At 43.7% G+C, this 25,392-nt stretch overlaps 1 protein-coding gene across 1 annotated transcript in view; it reads right to left on the bottom strand.

Moving 5' to 3' along the window:
- LOC115459600 (nuclear receptor coactivator 7-like) overlaps nucleotides 1–24,283 on the bottom strand; it is a gene marked incomplete at its 5' end in the record, with an annotated part of 36,425 nt that extends 12,142 nt beyond the window's left edge. The window contains 5 exon segments of the mRNA XM_030189408.1: nucleotides 9,752–9,825; nucleotides 9,962–10,032; nucleotides 10,035–10,056; nucleotides 13,553–13,705; nucleotides 24,191–24,283. Of these exon segments, the coding sequence (XP_030045268.1) occupies nucleotides 9,752–9,825; nucleotides 9,962–10,032; nucleotides 10,035–10,056; nucleotides 13,553–13,705; nucleotides 24,191–24,283 (413 nt within the window).
- Between the last annotated feature and the right edge of the window lie 1,109 nt (nucleotides 24,284–25,392).

Genomic DNA, 25,392 nt, shown 5'->3' with positions numbered 1-25,392 from the left:
TCTCCAAACTACCTTGCCTTTCACTTTCTACGGCTGGGACTCCGGTAACAGGAGGGGAGGGTATTAGAGGGGGGTTGCCGATTTTGCAGGGGGGGCAACATCCACGTACCGGGGATGGGCGGGGGCCTATGTCAGGTGGGGGGGGGAGCAGAGGACCTTGCTAGCGCCCGTTTCATTTCTCCCTGAAACGGGCCTTCATTACTAGTAATTTTATAAACTTCTATCAAACTGCTATTGTTTTATTTGGCTCACAACCCCACAGGACCCTCTCCCTATGAAAAAGGCAAATCAACTGGCCTCCCTGTGCTGTCTCCCTGCTACTACTAGTTCTTTTACTGACACAACTACAGAAAATTGTTTGGTTTTCAGTTTGGGGTGGGGAGGGGGAAGACACCTCTGTTTAAGAAAGAGATGTATATAAAGGTTACTATTCACAATTTCTTTTCACTTTACTAAAATTTCTAACTAAGGAGGTCTTTTACAAAGGAATGCTAGCGTATTTAAGGTGTGCTAAATGCTAGAGACACCCACAGGAATATATGGGCCTTATTTTTAGTGCACACTAAAAACGCTAGTGCAACTTTATAAAAGTCCCACTCAGTTTGTAATGCTGTGAAGGCCCTCCTAGTAAAGACAAATCTTGGTCAAGTACATGAAAGAGAATCATATTGTTTCTAATAGCAAGACTAATCCTGAGAAACTGGGAAATTGGACATGAAGAAATGTTTAAAGAACTATTCCCAAAATTCATCTATATTACAGTCAGCCTCGATTAGCCAATAGCTACATTAAAACAGATTAGCAATTCAACACAGGATCTGGGTAAATTTCTTTTAAACGTGAAGAGATATTAAATAAATTTGTACCAGTAGCTGTAAAAGGTCTAATAAATATGAAGATCTATGTTGGACCAGTTGATGCTCGTTTTAAGAAGTTGGGTGATGGTGAAGAGGAAGGAATGCACCATTTTATGCATGACAGTCACTTTAATAAAGAAAAATCGGACCTCTCCCTCCCTCCCCCATCCACCACCAAAAAAAGACCACTTGCCATTAAGCACACTGAGGGAAAAAACTATCCATCACAGTTCTTTAGATCACTTTGATAAGGTTGGGAGTGGAGAAATACTTAAATTGAATGATGGGGTTAATAACGGTTCATAGCTTAACTATTTTTTGGTATGAAAATAAAGATCTTAAATGTGTTTCATGTGCTAAAGAGAATGGAAGTACAGTAACACCTCTATAAAACTGCTAGGATTACAAGTTTGGAATCCAGTTTGAAGCTTGCAGGTGCTTGGTATATGCAGGCACAGGGTTAGCCCTGTGCCAGCCCTCCTTTCCTACCCCCCCCCCCCCCAGCCATCAGAAACACAGTGCCAACTTTCTCTATATCCTAGCATACAGTTTACTAAGTCTGAGTGGCATGGCATGAGCAGGTCTTCTGTTGTTCCTGACAGTAAGTGTAGTGATGTAGAGGCAAGGTGCCGCTTTAAGAGGCCTTGCTCTGCTACTGATTGAAAGCAAGGAGACAGAGGGAGAAGGTGGTGAACAATGAGAGCAAAGCTTAGCTGGGCACTCCCAAAGGAAGGGGGCAGATCTTCTACCCACCCTTCAACCCCAATACATTTTGTATCTACGCAACCACATTTCACTCAGGATTAAATTGCTTCTTGCCTTCATTTTCTTACCAAGTGTCCTTACATTTCCAACAGATAAACCGGTCCTGTGACTAAAATGCTGCCTTTAGGCTACCCCTTCAACTTCTCTTTGCTGCTTTCTACATGCCAACCAGTTTGGGGAGGCACTTTCTCATACAGGCCTATTACTGACCAAAGTAACTGCTTCTCACGGCCACAGCCCCCTTAACCAACTGGCCCTCTATGTTGGTTGATTAAGTTCAGCTGCATGGAAGCAATATACACATGTTCACATGTGGCCAGTAAATGCTACCTTTCAACAAGTCCATCAACACAGCAAAGGGACCCCTCCTCTCCCAAAATATTGAAAATGCTATTGTAGGACAAACTCTGTGGACCCAAATCAGGTATTCACCTCACCAAGCAGCTAGCTCTGAGAAACGCCCCGCGCTTCTTCTCACAGATTTTTTTATTATGGGCACCTGCTACGTAAGTCACCTTTGCAACAGGTGCCCCAAAACAACACACTACTCTCAGCACAAGCATTAACAACTTCAATAAAAACCTATCACCTCTCTCGAGTGAGCAATTCAAAATTAAACACTTGGTGCTTGTACAAAAACTAAACAATTAGAATTGTTTAAAATAAAATGACCCTAAAATAATTAGGGGAAAAAAATAACTAAAGTGAAAATAATTTGTCCAAACTGTATAAAAAAATTAAATATCAGACTAACTTAAAAGTCAACTGAATTTCTTTCTATATGTATAAACCCTTCCCCCCCCACCCCCCCAAAAAAAAACCCCCTTTACTTGGACAGCAGATATGAGTACATTGCATCCCCTTGCTGACATTAAAATTTCAAAACACAGAAAGAAGAAATAATCAATAGCAGTTTCCATATGAAATAAATAACAATTGTAAAATTAAACACAAAAACTCGGATTCCTTGAAGTTGCAAGTTTCTCTTTAAGCACTATTGGCTTGTAACTCCTTCTCGTTTGTCACTGAGGAGGATTAAAGAAGTCACACATGAATAACACTGTTACCTGGGGCGTGGTAATGCAACCCCTTTTGTCGATGGCTAGTACTCTGTGTCCATTACAGCTGGCATGTAGTGGCTACACTCACACCATTTCATCTTGGTTTTCTTATGGCTACAGTGCATTGCACATAGAGAAATTAAAATGTTCCTGAAAAGGCCCATGCAACAGAAACACTTTCCAGACCTTTTTCTTTCTTTGGAGTGGGGGAAAAAAAAAGAGAGAGAAGATAAAGTCCCCGGCCCCCTCGAAAACTGCTCCTTCGGGCGTCTTCCATCTGTTTCTGCATCTCTCTCTGGCCTTTTCCAGTTTCTTCTAGCTGTTCTCATCGTTGCCCTGGCACCGGGTCTGGGCACAAGGATAAGGCTGTGTTCAATAAGAGTCCTGCACTGGGCTCTCCAGCTTCCTACCGTGGTGCCGAGTGAACCGTTCAACGCCTGCTGCAGCAAAATTGGCAGTTTATTCAAAAGTCCACACTTCCACATCCTGCACAATGAAGTCTTCCTTCTTCGACAAGATTTCATTGTGAAGGTGCTGCAGGAGTTGCTTCGACCATGGTATAAATCTGCATCTAGCCATAACCAAACTTCCCACTAGGGAACAGAGAAATAAAAGCATAACGGAAAGGTTATAGAGAGGTGAGAAGAGACAATGAATCATAGCTAATGCAGCAGCGATAGAAAACATTTTTTAGCTAAGGTAGCATGCTAATTAAATCACTAATGATAATCAGGTCAACATTCATCCAGTTAATACAGCCAAAAAGAAATGGAAGGTCACACCTGATAGCAAAACAATCAAGAGTGTGGCTGATAAGAATATACTAATCTCACAGGGGTCTTACAAGCATGCTAGCATTTTTAGTGCACGCAAAAATAAGCACGCACTAGAGGCCCTGTTTACTAAGCTGCGCTAGAGGTGTGTTAGTGCTTTTAACACACAATAAACATTAGCGCGCGCTGTGTAGGTGCCCACAATATTCCTATGGGCGCCTACACAGTACACATGCTAAAAACGCTAGCGCAGCTTAGTAAGCAGAGCCCTAAATGGTAGAGACACCTATAGGAATATATAGGTGTCTAGCATTTAGCATGCGCTAAAAATTAGCGTGCCTTTGTAAAAGACTCCATAGTAAATTAATTCTAAAGGGGGATCATCAGTCTTTAAGGGGTCCTTTTACAAAGGTGCACACGTGTTTTTAGTGTGCGCTAAAAATTAGCAAGTGCTAAACGCTAGAGACACCTATAGGAATATAAGGGTGTCTCTAGCATTTAACGCTAGTGCAGTTTTGTAAAAGACCCCTAAATACTTGGGTAGAGCAGTGTTATATTTTTCTGCTCAAAACCAAATTTTTAAATTGGGACATCATGTGGTCCTCCAACGTCAACTTAATGCATGAAATTTGTGCAAGTGAAATAAATTGGCATTAGTGTGCCCTTAAGTGGGTCTTTCCCATGTTGCAAAGGCCATTTTTACCACTGTCACAAAATGGCCAATTTTCCATGTTCTGAATGAATGGCCACATGCTAACGTTATCATTAGCATGCAGCTATTACCAATTATTAGTGCGAAAGCCCTTACCTAGGTGGTAAGGATCATGTGCTAATCAGTTAACGTGCGACCATGTAGATGTGCTCATTAGCGCACAAATGCCCACTCTCCACCTCCAGACATGCTCCCCCCTCAGAAAAAGTTTTAGCACATGGTTTTGGCGCACACATATTGGGAATGTACTGCGTGTGTCCCACAGTAAGCCCTGTTAAGCTGCGGGTACGCACACACTAGTGCTTAGCACAGCTTAGTAAAAGAAGCAAGTGTAATAAATTTACCAGATCAAAGCAAATTTCAGTTTTTGTTTTTTTTTTTAAATTCAAAGACCACTTAGCTTGCAAAAATAAGTCCTTTGGTCATACAAAGAACACCGAACTGCCCTCAATAGGCGTGCCAAAAAACTGACTTGCGGTAGTGTGGGCACATGTATTGGATGAGCGCTGGACCATTTCTCTACCGCATCTGGAGAAAAGGGGTTTTTTTTGGGGGGGGGGGGGGGGGGCAGAAAATCCCAACGGCCGGGAATGTCCCTGCATTAGAAAATTATTTTCTAACGTGTGTTTTGGGTGCACGCCAAACTCTGAATACTGCCAGGCCACGTGCTAGCCGGGCAGTAATGCCAATTTGACATTCGCTGGATGCGAGCAGGCCCTTACACTCCTTTGTAAAAGGGCCCCTAAAATCTCTAAGGGGCCCTTTACCAAGTGGCAGAAAAAGGTGGCCAAGTGGCATCAGCTCATGGGATTGCTGCATGCCAAGGACCATTTACCACTGTGGGAAAAAGGATTTCTTCTAAAGGAGGCAGTTTAAGAGCTGTGCGGTTCTTAAAAAATTATGTACGGCCATTTACTGCTGTAGCCCTTACGCCTCCTATTTAGGAGGCGGTGAGGGTTCCAGCAGTAAGATTACCACTGAGCACGCCCACTCCCCACATATTTTTTATTTTTAGAAAATAAAAAATATTTTGTAGCACTGGAAATGGTGCGCAGCACACCCAAAACTACTGCTGGATGCCCAGTCTCGAAAGGTCCTCTTGTAATTTTTCACAATCCTCTTGCGATTTAACAATTTGAATAACTTTGTATCATCAGCAAATTTAATTACCTCACTAATTATTCCCATCGCTAGATTATTTATAAATATGTTAAAAAGCAGTAGTCCTAGTACAGACCCCTGAGGAACCCCACTATCTACCCTTCTCCATTGAGAATACTGACCATTTAACCCTACTCTCTGTTTTCTATCTTTTAACCAGTTTTTAATCCACAATAGAACACTACCTCCTATCCCATGACTCTCCAATTTCCTCTGGGGTCTTTCAAGAGGTATTTTGTCAAATGCCTTTTGAAAATCCAGATACACAATATCGACCGGCTCACCTTTATTCACATGTTGTTCACCCCTTCAAAGAAATGTAATAGATTGGTGAGGCAAGATTTCTCTTCACTAAATCCCGTTGGCTTTGTCTCATTACACAGCAGTAACAGGGTGGAAAGGAACCAATTCCAAGTGATCAGTCACCACACCAGGATAAGATGCTCCAATGAAATTTTATTAAGACCCAACACGGCCCGTGTTTCGGGTATAACAGCCTTCCTCAGGGGTCCAATCGATGAGTGCTCAGTTGTGTATCGATTGATAGTGGAGCGTTTTAAACTCTTGGTACAGATTTGGTATAGCAACATCGGAACAAGTTCAAGAATTCTTGAAATCTGTACCAAGAGTTTAAAACGCTCCACTATCAATCGATACACAACTGAGCACTCATCGATTGGACCCCTGAGGAAGGCTGTTATAGCCGAAACACGGGCCGGTTGGGTCTTAATAAAATTTAATTGGAGCATCTTATCCTGGTGTGGTGACTGATCACTTGGAATTGGTTCCTTTCCACCCTGTTACTGCTGTGTTCTGTCCTTGTGGAGAGTGTGAACCCCATTTGTCTTTTCGGCTTTGTCTCATTAAAAATGCTTTTGAATATACTCTGTATTTTTGTTCTTTAATAGTCTATACCATTTTGCCTGGCACCAACGCCAGGCTCACTGGTCTATAATTTGCCGGATCATCTCTGGAACCATTTTTTAAAAATTGGCGTTATATTGGCCACCCTCCAATCTTCCGGTACCATGCTTGATTTTAAAGATCTATATATATAAAAGGCACCACTGAAGCCTCCAGCCGGAAGTGTGAAGCGCCAGAGATATCCGGTTTCCCCATGAGTGAAGGAAAATCAGAGGGGGGAGGGGTGGAGAGAGATGCCCTCACTCTCTCTGTAACACAAACACAGAACAGCAGGAAACTTAACACTGAAGGACTGAACTCAGAGGGGGAGGGGGCTGGGACACACACACTCCCACATGCACACTCTGAAGAAAACCTTGCTAGCCCCCATTTCATTTGCATCAGAAACGGGGCTTTTTTACTAGTAAATTACATATTACTAACAATAGTTCTTTAAGTTAATTTTTCAATTCTATCAGTACTCTGGAATGAATAACATCCGGTCCAGGTGATTTGCTATTCTTCAATTTGTCAAATTGTGCCATTACATCTTCCAGGTTTATAGAGATTTTATTCAGTTTCTCTGACTAGTCAGCTTTGAATACCATTTCTGGCAGTGGTATCTCTCCCAAATCTTCCTCGGTGAAGACCAAAGCAAAGAATTAATTTAATCTGTCTGCTATGGCTTTGTCTTCCTTGAGTGCCCCTTTTACCCCTCGGTCATCTAGCGGTCCAACTTTTTTGCCATCTTCTAGCTTTTAATATACCTAAAAAAAATTTTTACTATGTGTTTTTCCTTCCAACGCAATCTTTTTTCAATGTCCCTCTTTGCCTTCCTTATCATCGCTTTGCATTTGACTTGCCATTCCTTATGCTGTTTCTTATTATTTTCAGTCGGATCCTACTTCTGTTTTCTGAAGGATTTTCTTTAGCTCTAATAGCTTCCTTCACCTCACTTTTTATCCAAGCTGGATGCCATTTGGTCTTTCTTCCTCCTTTTTTAATACATGGAATATATTGGCCTGGGTTTCCAGAATGGTATTTTTGAACAGCATCCATGCCTGATGTAAATTTTGGACCATCGCAGCTGCTCCTCTAAGTTTCTTTTTCACAGTTCTTCTCATTTTATCATAGCTCCTTTTTGAAAGCTAAATGCTAACATATTGGGGGGGGGGGGGGGGGGGAGGGGCTTTTACTAAGGTGCACTGGCGTTTTTAGCGCATGCTAAAGAGACCAGTGCGCCTTAGTAAAAGACCCCTTTAATTTCCCGTGTGCACTTACTCCAAAGCCAATATCAATCTGATCATATTATGATCACTGTTATTAAGCGGCCCCAGCACCATTGCCTCCTGTACGAGATCATGAGCTCCACTATGACTAAGTCTAGAATTTTAACTCCTCTCGTTGGCTCCTGTACCAGCTGCTCCATAAAGCAGTCCTTGATTCTGTCAAGGAATTTTACCTCCCTAGCATTTCCCTGATATTACATTTATCCAGTCAATATTGGGGTAATTGAAATCACCCATTATTAATGTGTTCCCCAGTTAGTCAGACTCTCTAATTTCTGCTAACATTTCCGCATCTGTCTCTTCATCCTGGCCAGATGGTTGGTAGTACACTCCTATCACTATCCTTTTCCCCTTTACAAATGGAATTTTAATCCATAGAGATTCCAAGATGTGTTTTGTTTCCTGCAGACATTTCAAACTATTTGTTGCTTCTGTTTACATCTTGCTCAGCAGTTGGCGTGTTATTTGTAATCTTTTGTCTGCTTTTTCTTTAAAGACACCTGATCTACTATGGCCTCTATTGCAACCTCGCTATCGGGATACCCTATCTTCCCTATTTTTGATGATATCTTTGAAAGATACATTGTTCCGAACCATAAGCATTTGAACTACTGTTGGCCTTTAAAAGCTGATCTATCTCCTTTTTAAATGCTGATGCCAGCAGCCTGGTCCCACCCTGGTTAAGATGGAGCCCATCATTCCAGAATAGGCTCCCTCTTCCGCAGAATGTTGCCTAGTTCCTTACAAATCTAAACCCTTCTTCCCTGCACCATCGCTTCATCCACACATTGAGACTCCAGAGCTCTGCCTATTTCTTGGGCCTTGCGCATGGAACAGGGGGCACTTCAGAATGATACCCTAGAGGTTCTGGATTTGAGTTTTCTACCTAACAGCCTAAATTTGGCTTCCAGAACCTCTCTCCCACATTTTCCTATGTCACTGGTACCCACATATACCAAGCCAGCTGGCTCCTCCTCAGCACTATCTAAAATCTTATCTAGGTGACGCGTGAGGTCCATTACCTTTGCACCAGACAGGCAAGTGACCAGGTAATCCTCATGTCCACCAGCCATCCAGCTATCTACATGCCTAATAATCAAATCACCAACTACAACAGCCATCCTAACCCTTCCTGCTGGGCAAAAGCTCCTGGAGACACATCCTTGGTGCGAGAGGATATTGCATCCCCTGGTGGGCTGGTCCTGGCTACAGGATACTTCCAGCTGCACCAGGGTGATGCTCTCCTTTTAGAAGACCTCCCACCTCAAAGGCAGCCAAGGGCTGTCAGACTGGAGGTGGGACTTCTCTTGTCCCTGTAGGCTCCTCTATGTAACTCTCTGCCTCCCTCAGCTCCTTCTAGAATCAATGTCAGCACTTTTAAGCCATTTACTTCTTATGTTTGAGTATTAGCCAAAGTCAAAAGATGTAATGGAAAGAGTAATCGGCATTGCTATTTTGGACAAAAAGGAGGTCAGCTTAAAAGCCTAGTGCAGCGATTCTATGTGTAAACAGCGGCATTTGCATGCGCAGATTGCATATATACGTAAATGCTGATTTTAGAATGCTATTTACGTAAATAATAATTTCAAACTCACATTATCTTGAAATTCTAAGTGGGGAACAAGAATACATACATAATAAAATAGGGCAATACAAACAGTTCATCAAATTGAAACAATCAATAAAATAAGCAATAGCAAAAGTAATATCCACATGCTTGGGAAAAATATGTCTTCAATTCATTCTTGAACTGAGTGATATTCTGTACTGAGCGAAGCTCAGCAGGTAATGCATTTCACAACTTTGGGCCAATGATGTAGAAGACGGAGGATTTGTACTCTTCCATATACACCTGACGAAAAGAAGGAACATCAAGCAGATGTGTTTGAGAAGACCTCAAAAGAACTGCTGTGGGACGCACAGATTCCAAGGGTATGTGTTCTGCTTGAACTGAGCAGCCAGTGGGTAACAGCAGGCGCCTCAGTTATTGCTACTCATTATCTTTTGCAAGGTTCTGTAACTGATTGTTTTGTATATACACGGAAAATATTCTAGGCCAACACTTGGAATGCACTTTCTAAATTTTAATTCAGCATACTACAAGAAAAAGGGATGGCATGGGAAATGAGCCAAGGCTGCACCCTGTTCAAATATGTAATCACAAGCTGGGAAAAGATGCAGATGTATTAAGTGCAGGAAAGAGAATAGAAAGTAGATGCTGAAGACTTACCCTCCTCCTCCTAGCTCTAAAGAGCTTATATCCCCGTTGATAAAGTATGAGTTCTCCCCACTCCACTTAAAGACCTGAGGGAAGAAGAGAAAAGCATCTTGGTGTGAGAAATGTTAGCAGGGAAAGCTTACTTTGAGGCAGTCTGCCATAGCCAGCATAGCACAGCACATGCACCGTCTGGAGGAAGCAAGCTAAGCTACTTTTCTCTACCTTGAATTCAGGACAGAAAGTATAGAGGAATGTCTCTCCAGTGCCATAGTAGTGGTCACTCAACTTGAAGGGAGTGTCGCATATGCCCCAAACACCTGTCAAAAGAAACCATGTTTGTTCACAGCCTGTGAGAAACGTGAAACAAGAGAATCTTCTGAAATGCTTTATGACGTCTCACAGCAGAAGTTAAACTAAGCTTGCAGGGGGATTTGATCACCAGAATGTTAAACGTTTCTGAAGATGCTGTTCTATTTCAGCAAATCATGTAAAATCAGAGCCAAGCCTAAAATACCTGCTGAGGAGCCTTGACTAATAAACACTGAAACAGAAAATCTCAACAAAAACTGTGTATGAGCCAACTATACCAAACAAAAGGCAAATCAGTTTTCTTCTCCAGCTCAGTTTTGCACAGTAAGAGTAGTAGTTGCCCCATAGGGTTTTTTTTTAACCCTTCTTTTCTCTTTATTGGGGTGGCCAGGATCATAAATTTAAAACCTGTTGTTGTTATAGTGCTGGGCAGACTTATACGGTCTGTGCTAGAGCTGATGGTGGGAAGTGGGGCTGGTGGTTGGGAGGCGGGGCTAGTGCTGGGCAGACTTCTACGGTCTGTGCTCTGAAAATGACAGATACAAATCAAGGTAAGGTATACACAAAAAGTAGCACATATGAGTTTATCTTGTTGGGCAGACTGGATGGACCATGCAGGTCTTTTTCTGCCGTCATCTACTATGTTACTATGTTATGCCTCGCTGTAACTGGGAGTTTGGTAAAGCTTCTTGGATCTGTTGGGGTAGTGTTAGCATTCCTGTGTATTAGATGGGGGCCCTCACTAAAGCTTAGCGCATGCTAATGGAATTAGCATGTGCTAAATGCTTGCACCCTATTTATACCTATGGACCACATGGCAATGCGCGCTAAGCTTTAGTAAAAGGACCCTTTAATGATTTCTTTGTTTGCATTCTTGTAAGCTTGGTTTTTCCAAAAATGTATTAACATTGCAATTGTTAGTGAAGATCTGTAAAAAAACAACAACAAAAAACCCCACAAAATCTCTTGATGTTGTCAAATGTGTACCTGCAGGGTAAGTTTATAACAGGTTGTCAAGGTAAGCAGTCTAAGTAGGCATTATTTTGGAGTTCTTTTCTAAAATTGCCTCCCAAAACCTGCAGCAAGGGGAGGGGGTAAAAAACATACCCAGCGCACTTAGAACTGCTTGGGAACTAGTGTAAATTTACAGGTGCATTTTATAAAACGCCTGTATACTTCCAGACTCCACCTTATTCCTTGAGGGAATTTTGTGTGCAAAATCTGCATGTCAGACTGGAAGAAAGCTGATGCTATGATCTGTGGGAGCAAAAACAGCTGTGCAGCTGTGACTGGTGCAGGTATGGGGAGTACAGAGCAGCTGTCAGCGCACGGGACCGCCGGAGGCTGCAGCCATGACCTGTGGGAAGATGAAGTGTAGCAGGCTTGGGAACAGTGCAGGGATGCAGAGCAGCTGTGACCCATGGGTAGTTCAGGTGCAGGAAAGCAGGAGAAAGCCACAGGTTCTGGGCTAGGAGGAAAAGGAAGAACTGAATTTAAGCCTGGAAAGGTGGGGGGGGGGGGGGGGGGGAGGGGGAGAGCAGGGTGGAACCTGGGCCAAATCGAGAGCATGAGCCAACAGTGGAGCAAGGTGTTAAACTGCAAAGGAGGGGGGGGGGGACAGTGTGAGTGTAGTGGGGAGGAGCATGGGGAATGGAAGAGATCTAGCATGACTGGAGGTAGAGCCAAGGAGGGAAGAGGAGAAAAGCATCTTGGTGTGAGAAATGTTAGCAGGGAAAGCTTACTTTGAGGCAGTCTGCCAGCACAGCACAGCCCCAGATAATGGTGTTGAAGCTAAAGATGAAAGGGGGGAGAGAACTAAGACAGGTATGAAAGCTGTGGAAAAAACAGGGGTAAAGCCTTGGGAGAGGGATGGAGAGAAAGGAGCTACCAGATATGGTGTGGGTGGTCTGAGAACTGCAACATTGACGCTGGAATCAGCAAGTCGGGGGGGGGGGGGGATGAGGAGAGACTCAAGCTTAGGAAGGGGTGCCATGGGCTTTGGCGAATTCTGCAAAAAAAGTGTTTAAAATCTCACATTTGTATTGCAATTTCAATTACCACCATTCAAATGCAATGATTTTATTGCTTATTTTTGATAAATAAAGCACGCAGAATTTTCCCAAAATTGTCGGCAGAATTTGTGAATTCTTTTGCAGAGTTCCTTCAGGAGCACACTTTGCATCTATGTTCATATACAGCAAAATCTCCTTTATCCAGCAATCAACCATCTGAGGTAGCACTTTAAAAGTGGAGAAGAATGATAGGAGGGAAGGGGATGGATTAGAAAGCAGGGTAGCTTTTCTCTGCTATGTCCTGCCCATCACCCCAACCCTCTCAATTCCCTGCCGAAGAAGAGCATGACACTCTGAGATAACTGGCAGATATGAGTGGAGGAGTAGCTTAAGGGTTAATGTAGTGGGCTGAGAAACTGGGGAATGTCCTGGGGTTCGATTCCCACTGCAGCTCCTTTTGACTCTGGGCAAGTCATTTAGGGGCTCATTTTCAAAGCACTTAGACTTAAAATGGAACTTTGTAAGTCTAAGTGCTTTGAAAATATGCCTCTTTACTTTCCATTGCCTCAGGTACAAAAGATTGTGAGCCCACTAGGGCCAGAAAAAGTATCTTCATATATAAATGTAAACCACTTTGGTTGTACCACAGAAAGGGGTATATTATTTGTTACATTTGTATCCCACATTTTCCCACCTATCTGTAGGCCCAATGTGGCTTACATAGTACCGGAGAGGCCTTTGCAGGCTCCGGTGTGAACAAATACAGGGTGATGTTGTGGTAAGATCAAGTTCATGTGGCACAGCCACATTAGGGAATCGGAGAACGGAAGAGTTGTGTTATATCCATGACGTGCTTTAGTTTGTTTGTGTTGCAGAGATTAGGCATATAAATTGGATCGGTAGGGTATGTCTTTTAAACAGGTTGGTTTTTAGTGATTTCCGGAATTTTAGGTGGTTGTACGTCGTTTTCAAGGCTTTTGGTAATGCGTTCCACAGTTGTGTGCTTATGTAGGAAAATTAGATGCGTAAGTTGTTTTGTATTTAAGTCCTTTACACTGCTCATCACTTCTTGCTGCTCTTATTAATTCCTGACTGCATGGGTTCACTCTACTCTCTCCCGTGGAACAGGACTAGGCCATAGACTTTACAGCAGGAATTAGAAAGCGCTTCCTCAGGCTTTTGGATTAGGTGATTTTTTCCTTTAATCTCATGACCCTTTACCCTATGCACACCAGGGTGTTACTGTGCCAAGAACACAGGGTTACAGCAATGCATGTCAAAAGCTTTAATGGATAGTTATTCTAGATCTGGTGTTTTGGGATGGGGTTTGGCAAAACCTTAAACCAGATTTTTGTTTTTCACTGAATATTTTGATTCATTTTTCCTCCGAAATTTGAATTTTAAATCAATGTTTATTATGTCTAGGCTCAATAAAAGTCTGCTTTATTTATGAGTGCACTTAGTGCTAAAGTACGTTTCCATTTCCAACTACCTGATTGTCCATGTCTTTGACCACAAGCAGCACTGGACTGTCAAGAGATGCCAAGTTGCGGTAGAGCGTTTTCAGGCTGGTCCCATGCTCCAGTGTGCTGTACATCAGCTGCCAGGGATAGCCCTGCACACGAGCAGGCAAGCTTTGGGCAAGCTAAAAAACAAGGGGAAAGAAAACAGCACAAATATGAATGACCACATCTTGCAATACACTGCATATGCATCAGAAATCAAACAGACCCTTAACCCTGGGAATTACATAACAATAACTGCAGAATTTCTAATTAAGGGCATCTATTGTTGGGGTAGATATAGGTCTGGTAGCTTCAGAAGGCAAGCTAGGTCAAAGTAAGGAATCATTCCAACCTCCTTTACATGCCCACAAAGCAGTAAGAGTCTTGCTCAAGCACCATTAATTTATTACATGTTATTTCCAGAAGAAAGACATTTCCTATGAAAAAAGATAATGTATTACTACAGGATGCCTGCTTAAGCTGGTGGTTTACAGGGATAATAAGCTTCTGAACTCATATCCTATACACCACAAGTGCATTAAACGTCTTGTGGTCACATAGTTGAAAACAGTTTTTTAATGAACAAATAAAGATACAAGCTGTCCATGCAACAGTCAAGGTGTTCAATTTTTACAGGTGCATTTCCTTCTCTAACACCCCTCCCTCCACCCAACCTCTAACATGGTTATTGTAATGGTGTGTATGAAAGCATAAGAAACTTAACAAATGGTGAAGATAACAAGTCAATGGAACACAAGGCAAAGTATAGCATAAGCCAACTAAGCTTATGCTTAGTTGGAGGAGTGGCCTAGTGGTTAGGGTGGTGGACTTTGGTCCTGGGGAACTGAGGAACTGAGTTCAATTCCACTTCAGGCACAGGCAGCTCCTTGTGACTCTGGACAAGTCACTTAACCCTCCATTGCCCCATGTAAGCCGCATTGAGCCTTCCATGAGTGGGAAAGCGCGGGGTACAAATGTAACAAAAATAAAATAAATACAAAAGAGACAGACATTGGTTCTTTTAACCCCTCTCCAAAACAGCAGACCACTTTGCCACAAAGAGCCAGTCCACCCCTCCCAGTTTCAATCCCCTCTCCCCCCCCCAAAAAAAAAACACATCAGGAACCTCCCATAGCAAGGAGCAAAGATATCCAGGCTCAGCAATAGTGTAGTTAAGATGAAACTTCGAGCCTTAGGTATTAGTGAAGAAATGTAAGGATTCCAAACTGACAAGAATTGCTTCTTTCATTTAAAAGACAGGCCCACCCTCTACTTCTCCAGCAACATACTATGGTGGACCAGCAAGAAAAAAAGAGGTGATAGTGTCCTTGTATAAGTCTCTGGTGAGGCCCCATTTACAGTACTGTTTGCAATTCTGGAGACCGCACCTACAGAAGTATATAAACAGGATGGAGTTGGTCCAGAGGGCGGCTACAAAATTGGTAAGTGGTCTCAGTCATAAAACATATAGGGACAGGCTTAGGGACCTCAACATGTATATGATGGAAAAGAGACGGGAGAGAGGGGATATGATAGAGACGTTTAAATACCTCAGTGGAGTTAATGTACAGGAGGCGAACCTCTTTCAAATGAAGGAAAACTCAGGAATGAGGGGGTATACGATGAAGTTAAGAGGAAATAGACTTAGGAGGAATCTAAGAAAATACTCTTTCATGAAAAGGGTGGTGAGTGCATTGAATGGCTTCCAGTGGCGTTCCTAGGCTGGCTGACACCTGGGCGGATCGCCGATGTCCCCCCCCCGGTGCATTTTTACCTGCTGGGGGGGGGGGGGGGGTTGCCGCGCGCCTGTCCGCTCCAAGTCCGCTTGTTCCCTGCTGCTCCCTCTGCCCCGGAACAGGAAGTAAACTGTTCCGCGCAGAGGGAGCAGAAGGGAGGGAACAAGTGGACTTGGAGCGGACACAGGCGCGCGGCACCCGGGGCGGACGCCCCCCCCTTTGGTATGCCACTGATGGCTTCCCAGCAGGGGCCATAGAGATGAGGACTGTGTCAGAATTTAAGAAAGTGTGGGACAGGTATATGGGTTCCCTTAGGAAAGGAAGAGTTAGTGGTTACTGAGGATGGGCAGACTGGATAGGCCACTTGCCCTTATCTTCCGTCATATTTCTATGTTTCTATTCTATGCCAACCCGAAAATGAAGGGGATTCTGACACAGTCCACACTTTCAGAACCAATTTCTTACCTAGTAAGGATGCCTAGCGGATAAATATACTGTGACCCCTGCTCTGCAGTGGGAATGCTTCATATTTATCCAGCAAAAAGCCTGCAGGTGATAATGGAATAGCCAAACACAAAAGGTGTTCTAAGCAATGAATTTACCTGTGTCCAAAAATGATGTACCATAGAACAATCTCAAAAAGAATTAGGCTGTTGAGAACACTTCCTGCAAAGGGGAGTGTCAATACCGCCCATATGAAACAATTTGGTCTGGGTAAGATATGCATGGTGGAGCACTCTAAACAGACATTCCCATAAGTCTGCCGCTATTGTTAAATGTGGAATTCAAGTGATCAATTTACCAAGATCCAGAGAAGCAGATGATCTACGCAAATCTGCCGCCCATTTGAGAGGAAAACTGTAGAAGGGCTTTGTGTAGTGCTGAGACTGACAAGCAATCCTTATCTCCCAACTTTAGGACAGAACTTAACCTAGCACTATGACGAGCAGCCAGAGCTGTGCCATCCAAGGTAGAAACATAACGGCGCAATTGATGATAAGCAAAAATATCTGTCAGTTGGACAAAAGCTCCTCTCCCCTGGGGGCGGAGCAAGATGGCGGCATACTAATCTCGTGAGCTTTTTCTCTATGCTAGCTGTGGAGTTTGCAGACTTTTCCTCGTTTTTCTTAAATTAACAGTTATGCCTCATACTAAACGGAAGGGCTCCGTGAAGGTTGTTACCCCGACGACCAGAACTTCATTGCCCACGCAGCAAAGCATCGAGAGGTTTATGACGAGAAATTCCACTCTACAAAATGTCAGAGAGGATCCCGTTGTTGTCTCGAATCAAGGACACACCGAGTCCTTGGGACTGGACATAACACTTTCACCTCCGACTCTCAACCCACCGCCACACCCTGCTGGGCTTGAACCGCTAGTGAGTGCTTCCGTCTGTAGAGAGGATATTGGAGGCCTTCAAAATCGGGGTCTAGTGGATGAAGTTCCAGCGGGAGGTCGGAGAACTTTGGGTTCTCTGACTGGGCCTGAGACATCTAAGGCCAATTTGTCGGCAGTTATGCTGGACTCCATTTGGGGTACGCTCTAGCACTTGGATCGGACAGTGTCAGGCTCTGCGAATCAAATTGCGATGCTTGTGAGTACTATGGAAAATCTCTCCACAGCTTTTGCCACAATGAAAATTGAAGTTAATGACAAAATCCTACTACATAAATGAAGAGTGACCGACGTACCGCGCGTGCGCAGAACAGCACAGTTGTTCTGCGCATGCGTCACAACACAGGTGACGCCCGCAAACTCTAGCCTCTGAACGACATGCCCGGTTTGCTCAGAGCCCGGGTGAACTTGCGGGTCTCCAGATGGAGCGTATGACACATCACAGGGGGCAGAAGGCCAGTTACCAACCGCCCCAGCGGCTGGGATCGCCGCCCCGCCCCCGCCGAGGTCGCTACCGCTCCCCCCTCCACCCGGGCCCTCTCCATTGAACTTACAGTGCCTCACCTCTGAAAGCGCAGCAGGCAGCACCTCCCTTCGGCCTTCCTTCCCTCCCTGTGTCTCCCTCGCTGAAGTTATGTCACATGAGGGTGGCACGCAGGAAGGGAAGGGCGCCCGAACGGGGGCGATCTGCCGCTGCTGCGCTTTCAGAGGTGAGGCGCTGTGAGTTCAATGGAGAGGGCCGGTGGCGACCTCGGGGGGGGAGGGAGGGGGGAGTCGCCCTGGAACTGGGAGGAAGAGGGAGAGACATCATTTATTATCAGAGGAGGTGAGGCTGCAAGCATTGACAGGGAGGGAGACAGACGATGTGTATAAACAGAGGAGGGAAGGATAGATGAGATTAACCACCCAGGAAAGAAGAGACACTCTGTATAAATAGAGAGAGATGCAGTAGTGAGAGGGAGAGACACCATTAATTATTAGTGAGGAGGTGAGGCGATACACTGTAAGCGCTGACAAGGAGGGGGACAGACGATGTGTATAAATAGAGAGAGATGGCAAGATGAGAGACAGTCTGCACAGACTCTGCATCGCTGCGAAGTTACCCATTCCAGGAGGAAGACCTCTTTGGCCGGTCCTGTATTTTTGCCATTCTCATTCTGATGCATGATGGGACCTGCAGCACTGATTTCAATGGATAAAATCATGCACTACAAATACTATACTGCTTTGGGGTGTAAGTTTAAAACCAGGACTGGCTAAAAAGTCTCCCCCTGGAATGACTAACTTGACAGCTTTGTGTCTGTGAATGCGCATAGGGATATCGCTCTCTCTCTGAACTTACTCTCACAGACACTCTCTCACACACACACACACACACACACACACTCTCTCTCTCTCTCTGAAGTCACTCTCACACTCTCTCCTTTCACACAGATACTTTGTCTCTATCTCTCTCTGAACTCACTCTCACACTCTCTCTCTCTCTCTCACAGACACACACATACACACAGATACACACACACAGCAGGACAGCAACGCCGGGAATGGATCCCAGGCAAATTGCTCACACACACCACACATACAGTGAACTCATTGAAGTCCAACAATACCGCACCATACCCATATACAGTGGGGGAAATAAGTATTTGATCCCTTGCTGATTTTGTAAGTTTGCCCACTGACAAAGACATGAGCAGCCCATAATTGAAGGGTAGGTTATTGGTAACAGTGAGAGATAGCACATCACAAATTAAATCCGGAAAATCACATTGTAGAAAGTATATGAATTTATTTGCATTCTGCAGAGGGAAATAAGTATTTGATCCCCCACCAACCAGTAAGAGATCTGGCCCCTACAGACCAGGTAGATGCTCCAAATCAACTCGTTACCTGCATGACAGTCAGCTGTCGGCAATGGTCACCTGTATGAAAGACACCTGTCCACAGACTCAGTGAATCAGTCAGACTCTAACCTCTACAAAATGGCCAAGAGCAAGGAGCTGTCTAAGGATGTCAGGGACAAGATCATACACCTGCACAAGGCTGGAATGGGCTACAAAACCATCAGTAAGACGCTGGGCGAGAAGGAGACAACTGTTGGTGCCATAGTAAGAAAATGGAAGAAGTACAAAATGACTGTCAATCGACAAAGATCTGGGGCTCCACGCAAAATCTCACCTCGTGGGGTATCCTTGATCATGAGGAAGGTTAGAAATCAGCCTACAACTACAAGGGGGAACTTGTCAATGATCTCAAGGCAGCTGGGACCACTGTCACCACGAAAACCATTGGTAACACATTACGACATAACGGATTGCAATCCTGCAGTGCCCGCAAGGTCCCCCTGCTCCGGAAGGCACATGTGACGGCCCGTCTGAAGTTTGCCAGTGAACACCTGGATGATGCCGAGAGTGATTGGGAGAAGGTGCTGTGGTCAGATGAGACAAAAATTGAGCTCTTTGGCATGAACTCAACTCGCCGTGTTTGGAGGAAGAGAAATGCTGCCTATGACCCAAAGAACACCGTCCCCACTGTCAAGCATGGAGGTGGAAATGTTATGTTTTGGGGGTGTTTCTCTGCTAAGGGCATAGGACTACTTCACCGCATCAATGGGAGAATGGATGGGGCCATGTACCGTACAATTCTGAGTGACAACCTCCTTCCCTCCGCCAGGGCCTTAAAAATGGGTCGTGGCTGGGTCTTCCAGCACGACAATGACCCAAAACATACAGCCAAGGCAACAAAGGAGTGGCTCAGGAAGAAGCACATTAGGGTCAGGTGGCCTAGCCAGTCACCAGACCTTAATCCCATTGAAAACTTATGGAGGGAGCTGAAGCTGCGAGTTGCCAAGCGACAGCCCAGAACTCTTAATGATTTAGAGATGATCTGCAAAGAGGAGTGGACCAAAATTCCTCCTGACATGTGTGCAAACCTCATCATCAACTACAGAAGACGTCTGACCGCTGTGCTTGCCAACAAGGGTTTTGCCACCAAGTATTAGGTCTTGTTTGCCAGAGGGATTAAATACTTATTTCCCTCTGCAGAATGCAAATAAATTCATATACTTTCCACAATGTGATTTTCCGGATTTAATTTGTGATGTGCTATCTCTCACTGTTACCAATAACCTACCCTTCAATTATGGGCTGCTCATGTCTTTGTCAGTGGGCAAACTTACAAAATCAGCAAGGGATCAAATACTTATTTCCCCCACTGTAGGTTACAGGAAGATGTATGGGGGAGGAGGGGGAAGGCTACTCAAAAACGAGCCCTGCTTTGCTGCCTCAAACAACTGGCTATAAGGAGCAAATGACCCTCCACTGTCACAGGGACTCCTAGCAGCTCTCTCTCACACACATACATACACATATACACACTCTCACTCTCTCTGTACCCCCAACTGTTCCCCGCACCCTTTCAAGCACTACACATTACGTTCATCAAATTTTACATTATATGTCAGAAATAAAAAATCTTGCCCGTTTTAATGGGCTTAACGACTTGTAGAGATTATAAAAGAAGAAGAAAGTGAAAAAAATTTCAGGTTTATTGATTAAAGATAATGCTATATTACATCACAAAATGGAACAATTTGAAAATTACAACAGGGGATTAAATCTTCGATTCTTGAATTTCCCTCGATTGCCTGTATACACTCCTTTGGGGTATTTAAGAGATACCTGATCGAAAATTTAAAAATTTCCCCTGAAGCTATTCCTCCGTTAAATAAAATTTATTATTTGCCTAAGAAGAAAAATGAAGAGGGAACACAGGAAAAGTTACCACAAACTCAAGGAGAACTAAATATTCGGAAATTTTGGAAACGTCTTTAACTACAGTAACTGAAAGACAAACTTTGCTTGTTTCATTCATATTTGAGCAGGATTTGGCGGCTGTGAGAAGATTAGCTCTTAAAAACTTACAATCATTATTTTACAGGGGAAAAATATGGGTCTTTCCAGATGTGACTAAACAAACCCAAGAAAGAAGGAAAGCTTTCCTCGTGTTAAGAACTGATACCATTGCCTTAGGAGCATCATTTAATTTGAATTACCCATGTAAATGCAATGTTAAGTATTTGGGAGTAAAGTATGTTTTTTTTTTTCCTCAGAACAATTAAGATTTTTCATAAACTCAAAAAGAATATAAGACTTGCAGGATCTGTATGTTATGATCTAAGATAATGGGAAGAGTAAAAAATGGTTAGGGTGGGAAGTGTTAAGCCTTTTTTAAAAAATATATTTTAATTTCTTCTTAAATCTCATCTCCTGAGTTTATAATGGATTCTCCCTCCCCCCTCTACAATGTGGTCTAATACAAGATGTAAACTTATTGTTTAAAGTTTAATTTCACCAGATCATATTTCTTTCTTTATTTTTCTTGTTCAAGTTGTAAATGCTTGTAAAGATTAAATATTGTGAAGAGCAAAGAAACTACAAGCCCCAGAAGGCAGTGCAGCACCAGAGAGATTCAGAACCAAGGAACTACAAAGCCCAGAAGCAGGGCAACGTCAGAGAAGCCAGGAGCTCAGAAACTACAAGCCCCAGAAGGCAGTGCAGCACCAGCAGACAGATCAGGTGAAGGGAGAAGAATCTATGCAAGGGAGGGAGGAGCCGGGGTGTGATTGGGAGATGGAATCAGATGGGGGAAGGGAGGAGCCCTAGACTGGGAGGAAGGGGAGGAGAGAATGGAACTGGAGGAGGAGAAAGGAGGGGAGAATGAGGAGGAAATGGAAGTGCTAGTGGAGGGCTCTTAAAGTGAGTTATGAACTGAACTGGAGAGTGAATGAAGCCTTGGTGAATTGACCCGGTGGGTGGATGTCAGGTGGTTTTGTGCTGACAAATGAGGGAGGTGGGCATTAGGTCTAAGAGTGAGAAAGTGACTTAGACCATATTGCCATTGAATTGAACTGTTTAATTTCATTTCTAAGATGAACTGTGTTTGAAGGCAATGCTAAACTAAACTGTGTTTGAAAGCAGTGCTAAAACTGAATTGAGGAGGAAAACATTGCTAACTGAACTGAATTGTGAGCAGTGCTCATTAGCTGTGGGAAAGAGCAGTGCTACTAAGTACTGGATTAGAAGCAGTGCTGGAGAAAACCATATTGAAAGCAGGGCCAAAGTGTACTGTGTGGAAAGCAGGCCCAAGCTGAACTGTATTGCAAGCAGGGCTCCAATGAACTGTGTTTAAAAGTGGAGAGGGAAAGGCCTGTGAAGCCTTAAAGCAGAGTAAATGTACTCAGGAGATAATAAAGCACTTCTGGTGATTTGCCTGTTGTCCGGAGACCCTGATTGCAGACTGTCGACTCGGGAGTGAAGGGTGTGCTTGGTAAAGAAAGGAAAAGACTGAGAAAGAGTGGTGAGGATCTGGCGGCGCTGAGCATGACAATATGCATAAATAATTAAAAAAAAAAAGCTCCTCTCTCCCATAGCCTGTACAGGTAGCAAAGAATCATCCGAATGTAGAACATGTTCCAGGCAATATCCCCAGTCTCTCCCACCTACGAGAGGACCCATTTTCAACCCCAGGAAGAAACCCTGAATAGGCAATAAATCTGAGGTGTGGAAAAGACTTCCCAACAATTAGTAAGGGTTTGCCATAATTCCTGCAAGGGGTTTAACAAAATACTGCTCATTGTGTCAACGGGGAGTGCTCGCCCCAGCACCTGTAAAAGGAAATTAAAATGACAAGGATAGAAAAACTCTGCCACCTGGACAATAAGTAGTTTTTCAATGAAAGGATTTGACTATACACCGTATTGGCCTTGAAGAAGCCAACCAGATGATCAATGTGGAATAATGAATTAGACGAGTAATATCTGGGGATAATCAGGTTAATACCACATTTTTTTTTTCTGTTTACTGTTTAATTGATCTTCTTAACTTGTTTCACTCTCTCTATTTAGTGGTCTAAGGAAGAGAATAGAATTACCTGACTGAAATAATTCCTACATATACTTTCTCTGTATTTCCAGCAAGTTGTTTTATCGCTTGTAAAAATTTAAATGGTTATAAATAAAAAAATTAAAAAAAGAAAAACTCTGCCACCCAGAAATAGTCTCCCAGATGTCTAGCGAGACAGGCCTGGTTATACTTATAGATCAGGAAAATCTAAACTCCCAACCCGCCAGTTAGTTAAGTGAAATATTCAGCACTTACCGTATTTTTCGGACTATAAGACGCACTTTTTTCCCCAAAATTTGGGAGGAAAATGGGGGGTGCGTCTTATAGTCCGAAGGTAGCGTTTTTTTTACCTCCGTTCCGTACTTACAGGATTCCGTGTTCCCTGGTGGTCTAGTGACGTCGGGGCAGGAAAGAGCCCCCTCTTTCCTGCCCATCGCGCTGCTCTCCGTGCTTCTCAATGCTTTCCGACGGTCTCGGCGAGATTCAAATGGCCGCCGAGAATCTCGGCGGCCATTTTGAATCTCGCCGAGACCGTCGGAAAGCATTGAGAAGCACGGAGAGCAGCGCGATGGGCAGGAAAGAGGGGGCTCTTTCCTGCCCCGACGTCACTAGACCACCAGGGAACACGGAATCCTGTAAGTACGAGACGGAGGTCCAAAACCCGGACAAGACGCACCGGAGCACCTAGGTTTTAGAGGAGGGAAAGAGGAAAATTTTTTTTTTCCTATTTCCCTCCTCTAAAACCTAGGTGCGTCTTATGGTCCGGTGCGTCTTATAGTCCGAAAAATACGGTAACTGGCTATGGTTTATCACATATAGATAGGACTGATTTTTATTTGGGTCCTATTTATAAGGTAAACCTGGCCAGTTAAGTGCTGACTCCACCCCCGGAACACACCCAAAATAGCCAGTTTTCAGTTCAGCACTAACCGGTTAAGTGCCACTGAAAATTAGCAATTTAACTGGCTAGGAGCCATTTCTGGCCGGCTAAATTAATTTTTTTATTTTGTTACATTTGTACCCCGCGCTTTCCCACTCTTGGCAGGCTCAATGCGGCTTACATGGGGCAATGGAGGGTTAAGTGACTTGCCCAGAGTCACAAGGAGCTGCCTGTGCCTGAAGTGGGAATCGAACTCAGTTCCTCAGTTCCCCAGGACCAAAGTCCACCACTAACCACTAGGCCACTCCTCCACTCACTTGAATATCGAACTCCCCCCCCCCCCCCCCCCCAGTGTCTTTTTGCAAGGCTGGTATACACAGGGGTGGAGGATGGGGGGGCTCCCACTTATATGTATAACTTACAGAATATTTTAAGTTATAACATATCTGCCACATTGAGCTGTACACACTTACATTAGGCACTTAAGCTTCAGTTACGTTAGTATTCTATAACGGACAGTAGGCGCGTACCACACACCTTCCGGTGCCTAATTGGGGTACCTAGTTACAGAAGTGCCCCCTCAGATTTACTCCCCCCCCCCAAAAAAAAAAATTAGCACTATATTAAAAAATACATTTAAAAAATGATGCTGCTGTGGGAGTCAAGATTTCTTCCACGGTCTGGCTTTTCAAAGAATGTCTTGAACTGTACCTTTTCGACATGCACATCCTCAAGAATTCCACTATGGTGCTTCAGGTCGGGCAGCAGGTCGTCAGCCTCTTCATCACATATACTGCAGGTGCTCTGCGGCGTTTAGCCTCCTCAACTGTAATAATCTGGTAAAATACAAATTGTATACTTAGATGGGCTAATGCCAACCACATAAAGGCTTTATGGTTAAACAATTTTTATTGAAAGACACGAAGACCTTTAACAAAAACATATCCGTATTTTATGATACAAAAGAAATCTCCCTCTCCTGCACCAATTATTCTCCCTCCCCCCAAATGAGGAGGGATTAGCAACAGGTATGAAACAGGTTAAATCATCTAAGCTACATATAAGGTCATCTTAGATAGTGCTCATCCCTACCCTCTCTACTCTCAATAATACAAATTTCGGTAAAATGAAGTAACAGATGTAAACCTAACCTCCTTCAAAAAAAAAAAAAAAAACCCAGTAAAACTCTGTGGATACTGAACTATACAAATCAATAGTGAAGATGTTGAATGTGTTTATAGATAACACATTCAACATCTTCACTATTGATTTGTATAGCCTCATTGTATTAACAATGAGGCTATGCCCCCGAGGACTTAAAATTTGTAAGTAAGGATGTTGAGTAGCATAAATCTCTGCCTGCGCTTGGGGGACCTCCTCGCCTCCCAGGTCACCAAAAGGTGAACCTGGTTCCTCCATGCCAAACACCAGCGGGTCCCGGAGCTGTTCAGTACTGTAAAATCACTGTCCGGGCCATCAGGCTAAGTTTGCGGCACAAGAATAGCATTTCAATTCAGTGTATATTATGTTCCAACAACCTAGAGGGAAATCTCCTAACCTGACCCCCAAATTCTGAACTTTGGAACAAGACCAGAAAGCATGGAAAAAGGTGTCAGGGGTGTGACCACATTTAGAACAACCAGATTCTCTGAGTGACCTCATATGGGCTAATTGCACTTTTGTCATGTAAGCCCGATATTTATTTATTTATTTGCATTTGTATCCCACATTTTCCCACCTATTTGCAGGCTCATTGTGGCTTACAATACGTTGTAAATGATGGAAGTACAATTATTGCAGTACAATTATGGGTTGCATTGTGATGAGTTACATAAGACAGAGTAAATTCAGGATATCATTAGGGGATAGAACAGTGGGATATAACAGAGGTGAGTTGAGAGGGGGACAAAACA

The sequence above is a fragment of the Microcaecilia unicolor genome, unplaced genomic scaffold (genome assembly GCF_901765095.1).
Source record: "Microcaecilia unicolor unplaced genomic scaffold, aMicUni1.1, whole genome shotgun sequence".
In the NCBI taxonomy this organism is placed as follows: Eukaryota; Metazoa; Chordata; class Amphibia; order Gymnophiona; family Siphonopidae; genus Microcaecilia; species Microcaecilia unicolor.
The sequence above is the reverse complement of the archived record's forward strand: the minus strand, read 5'-3'. Positions and strand labels throughout refer to the sequence as shown.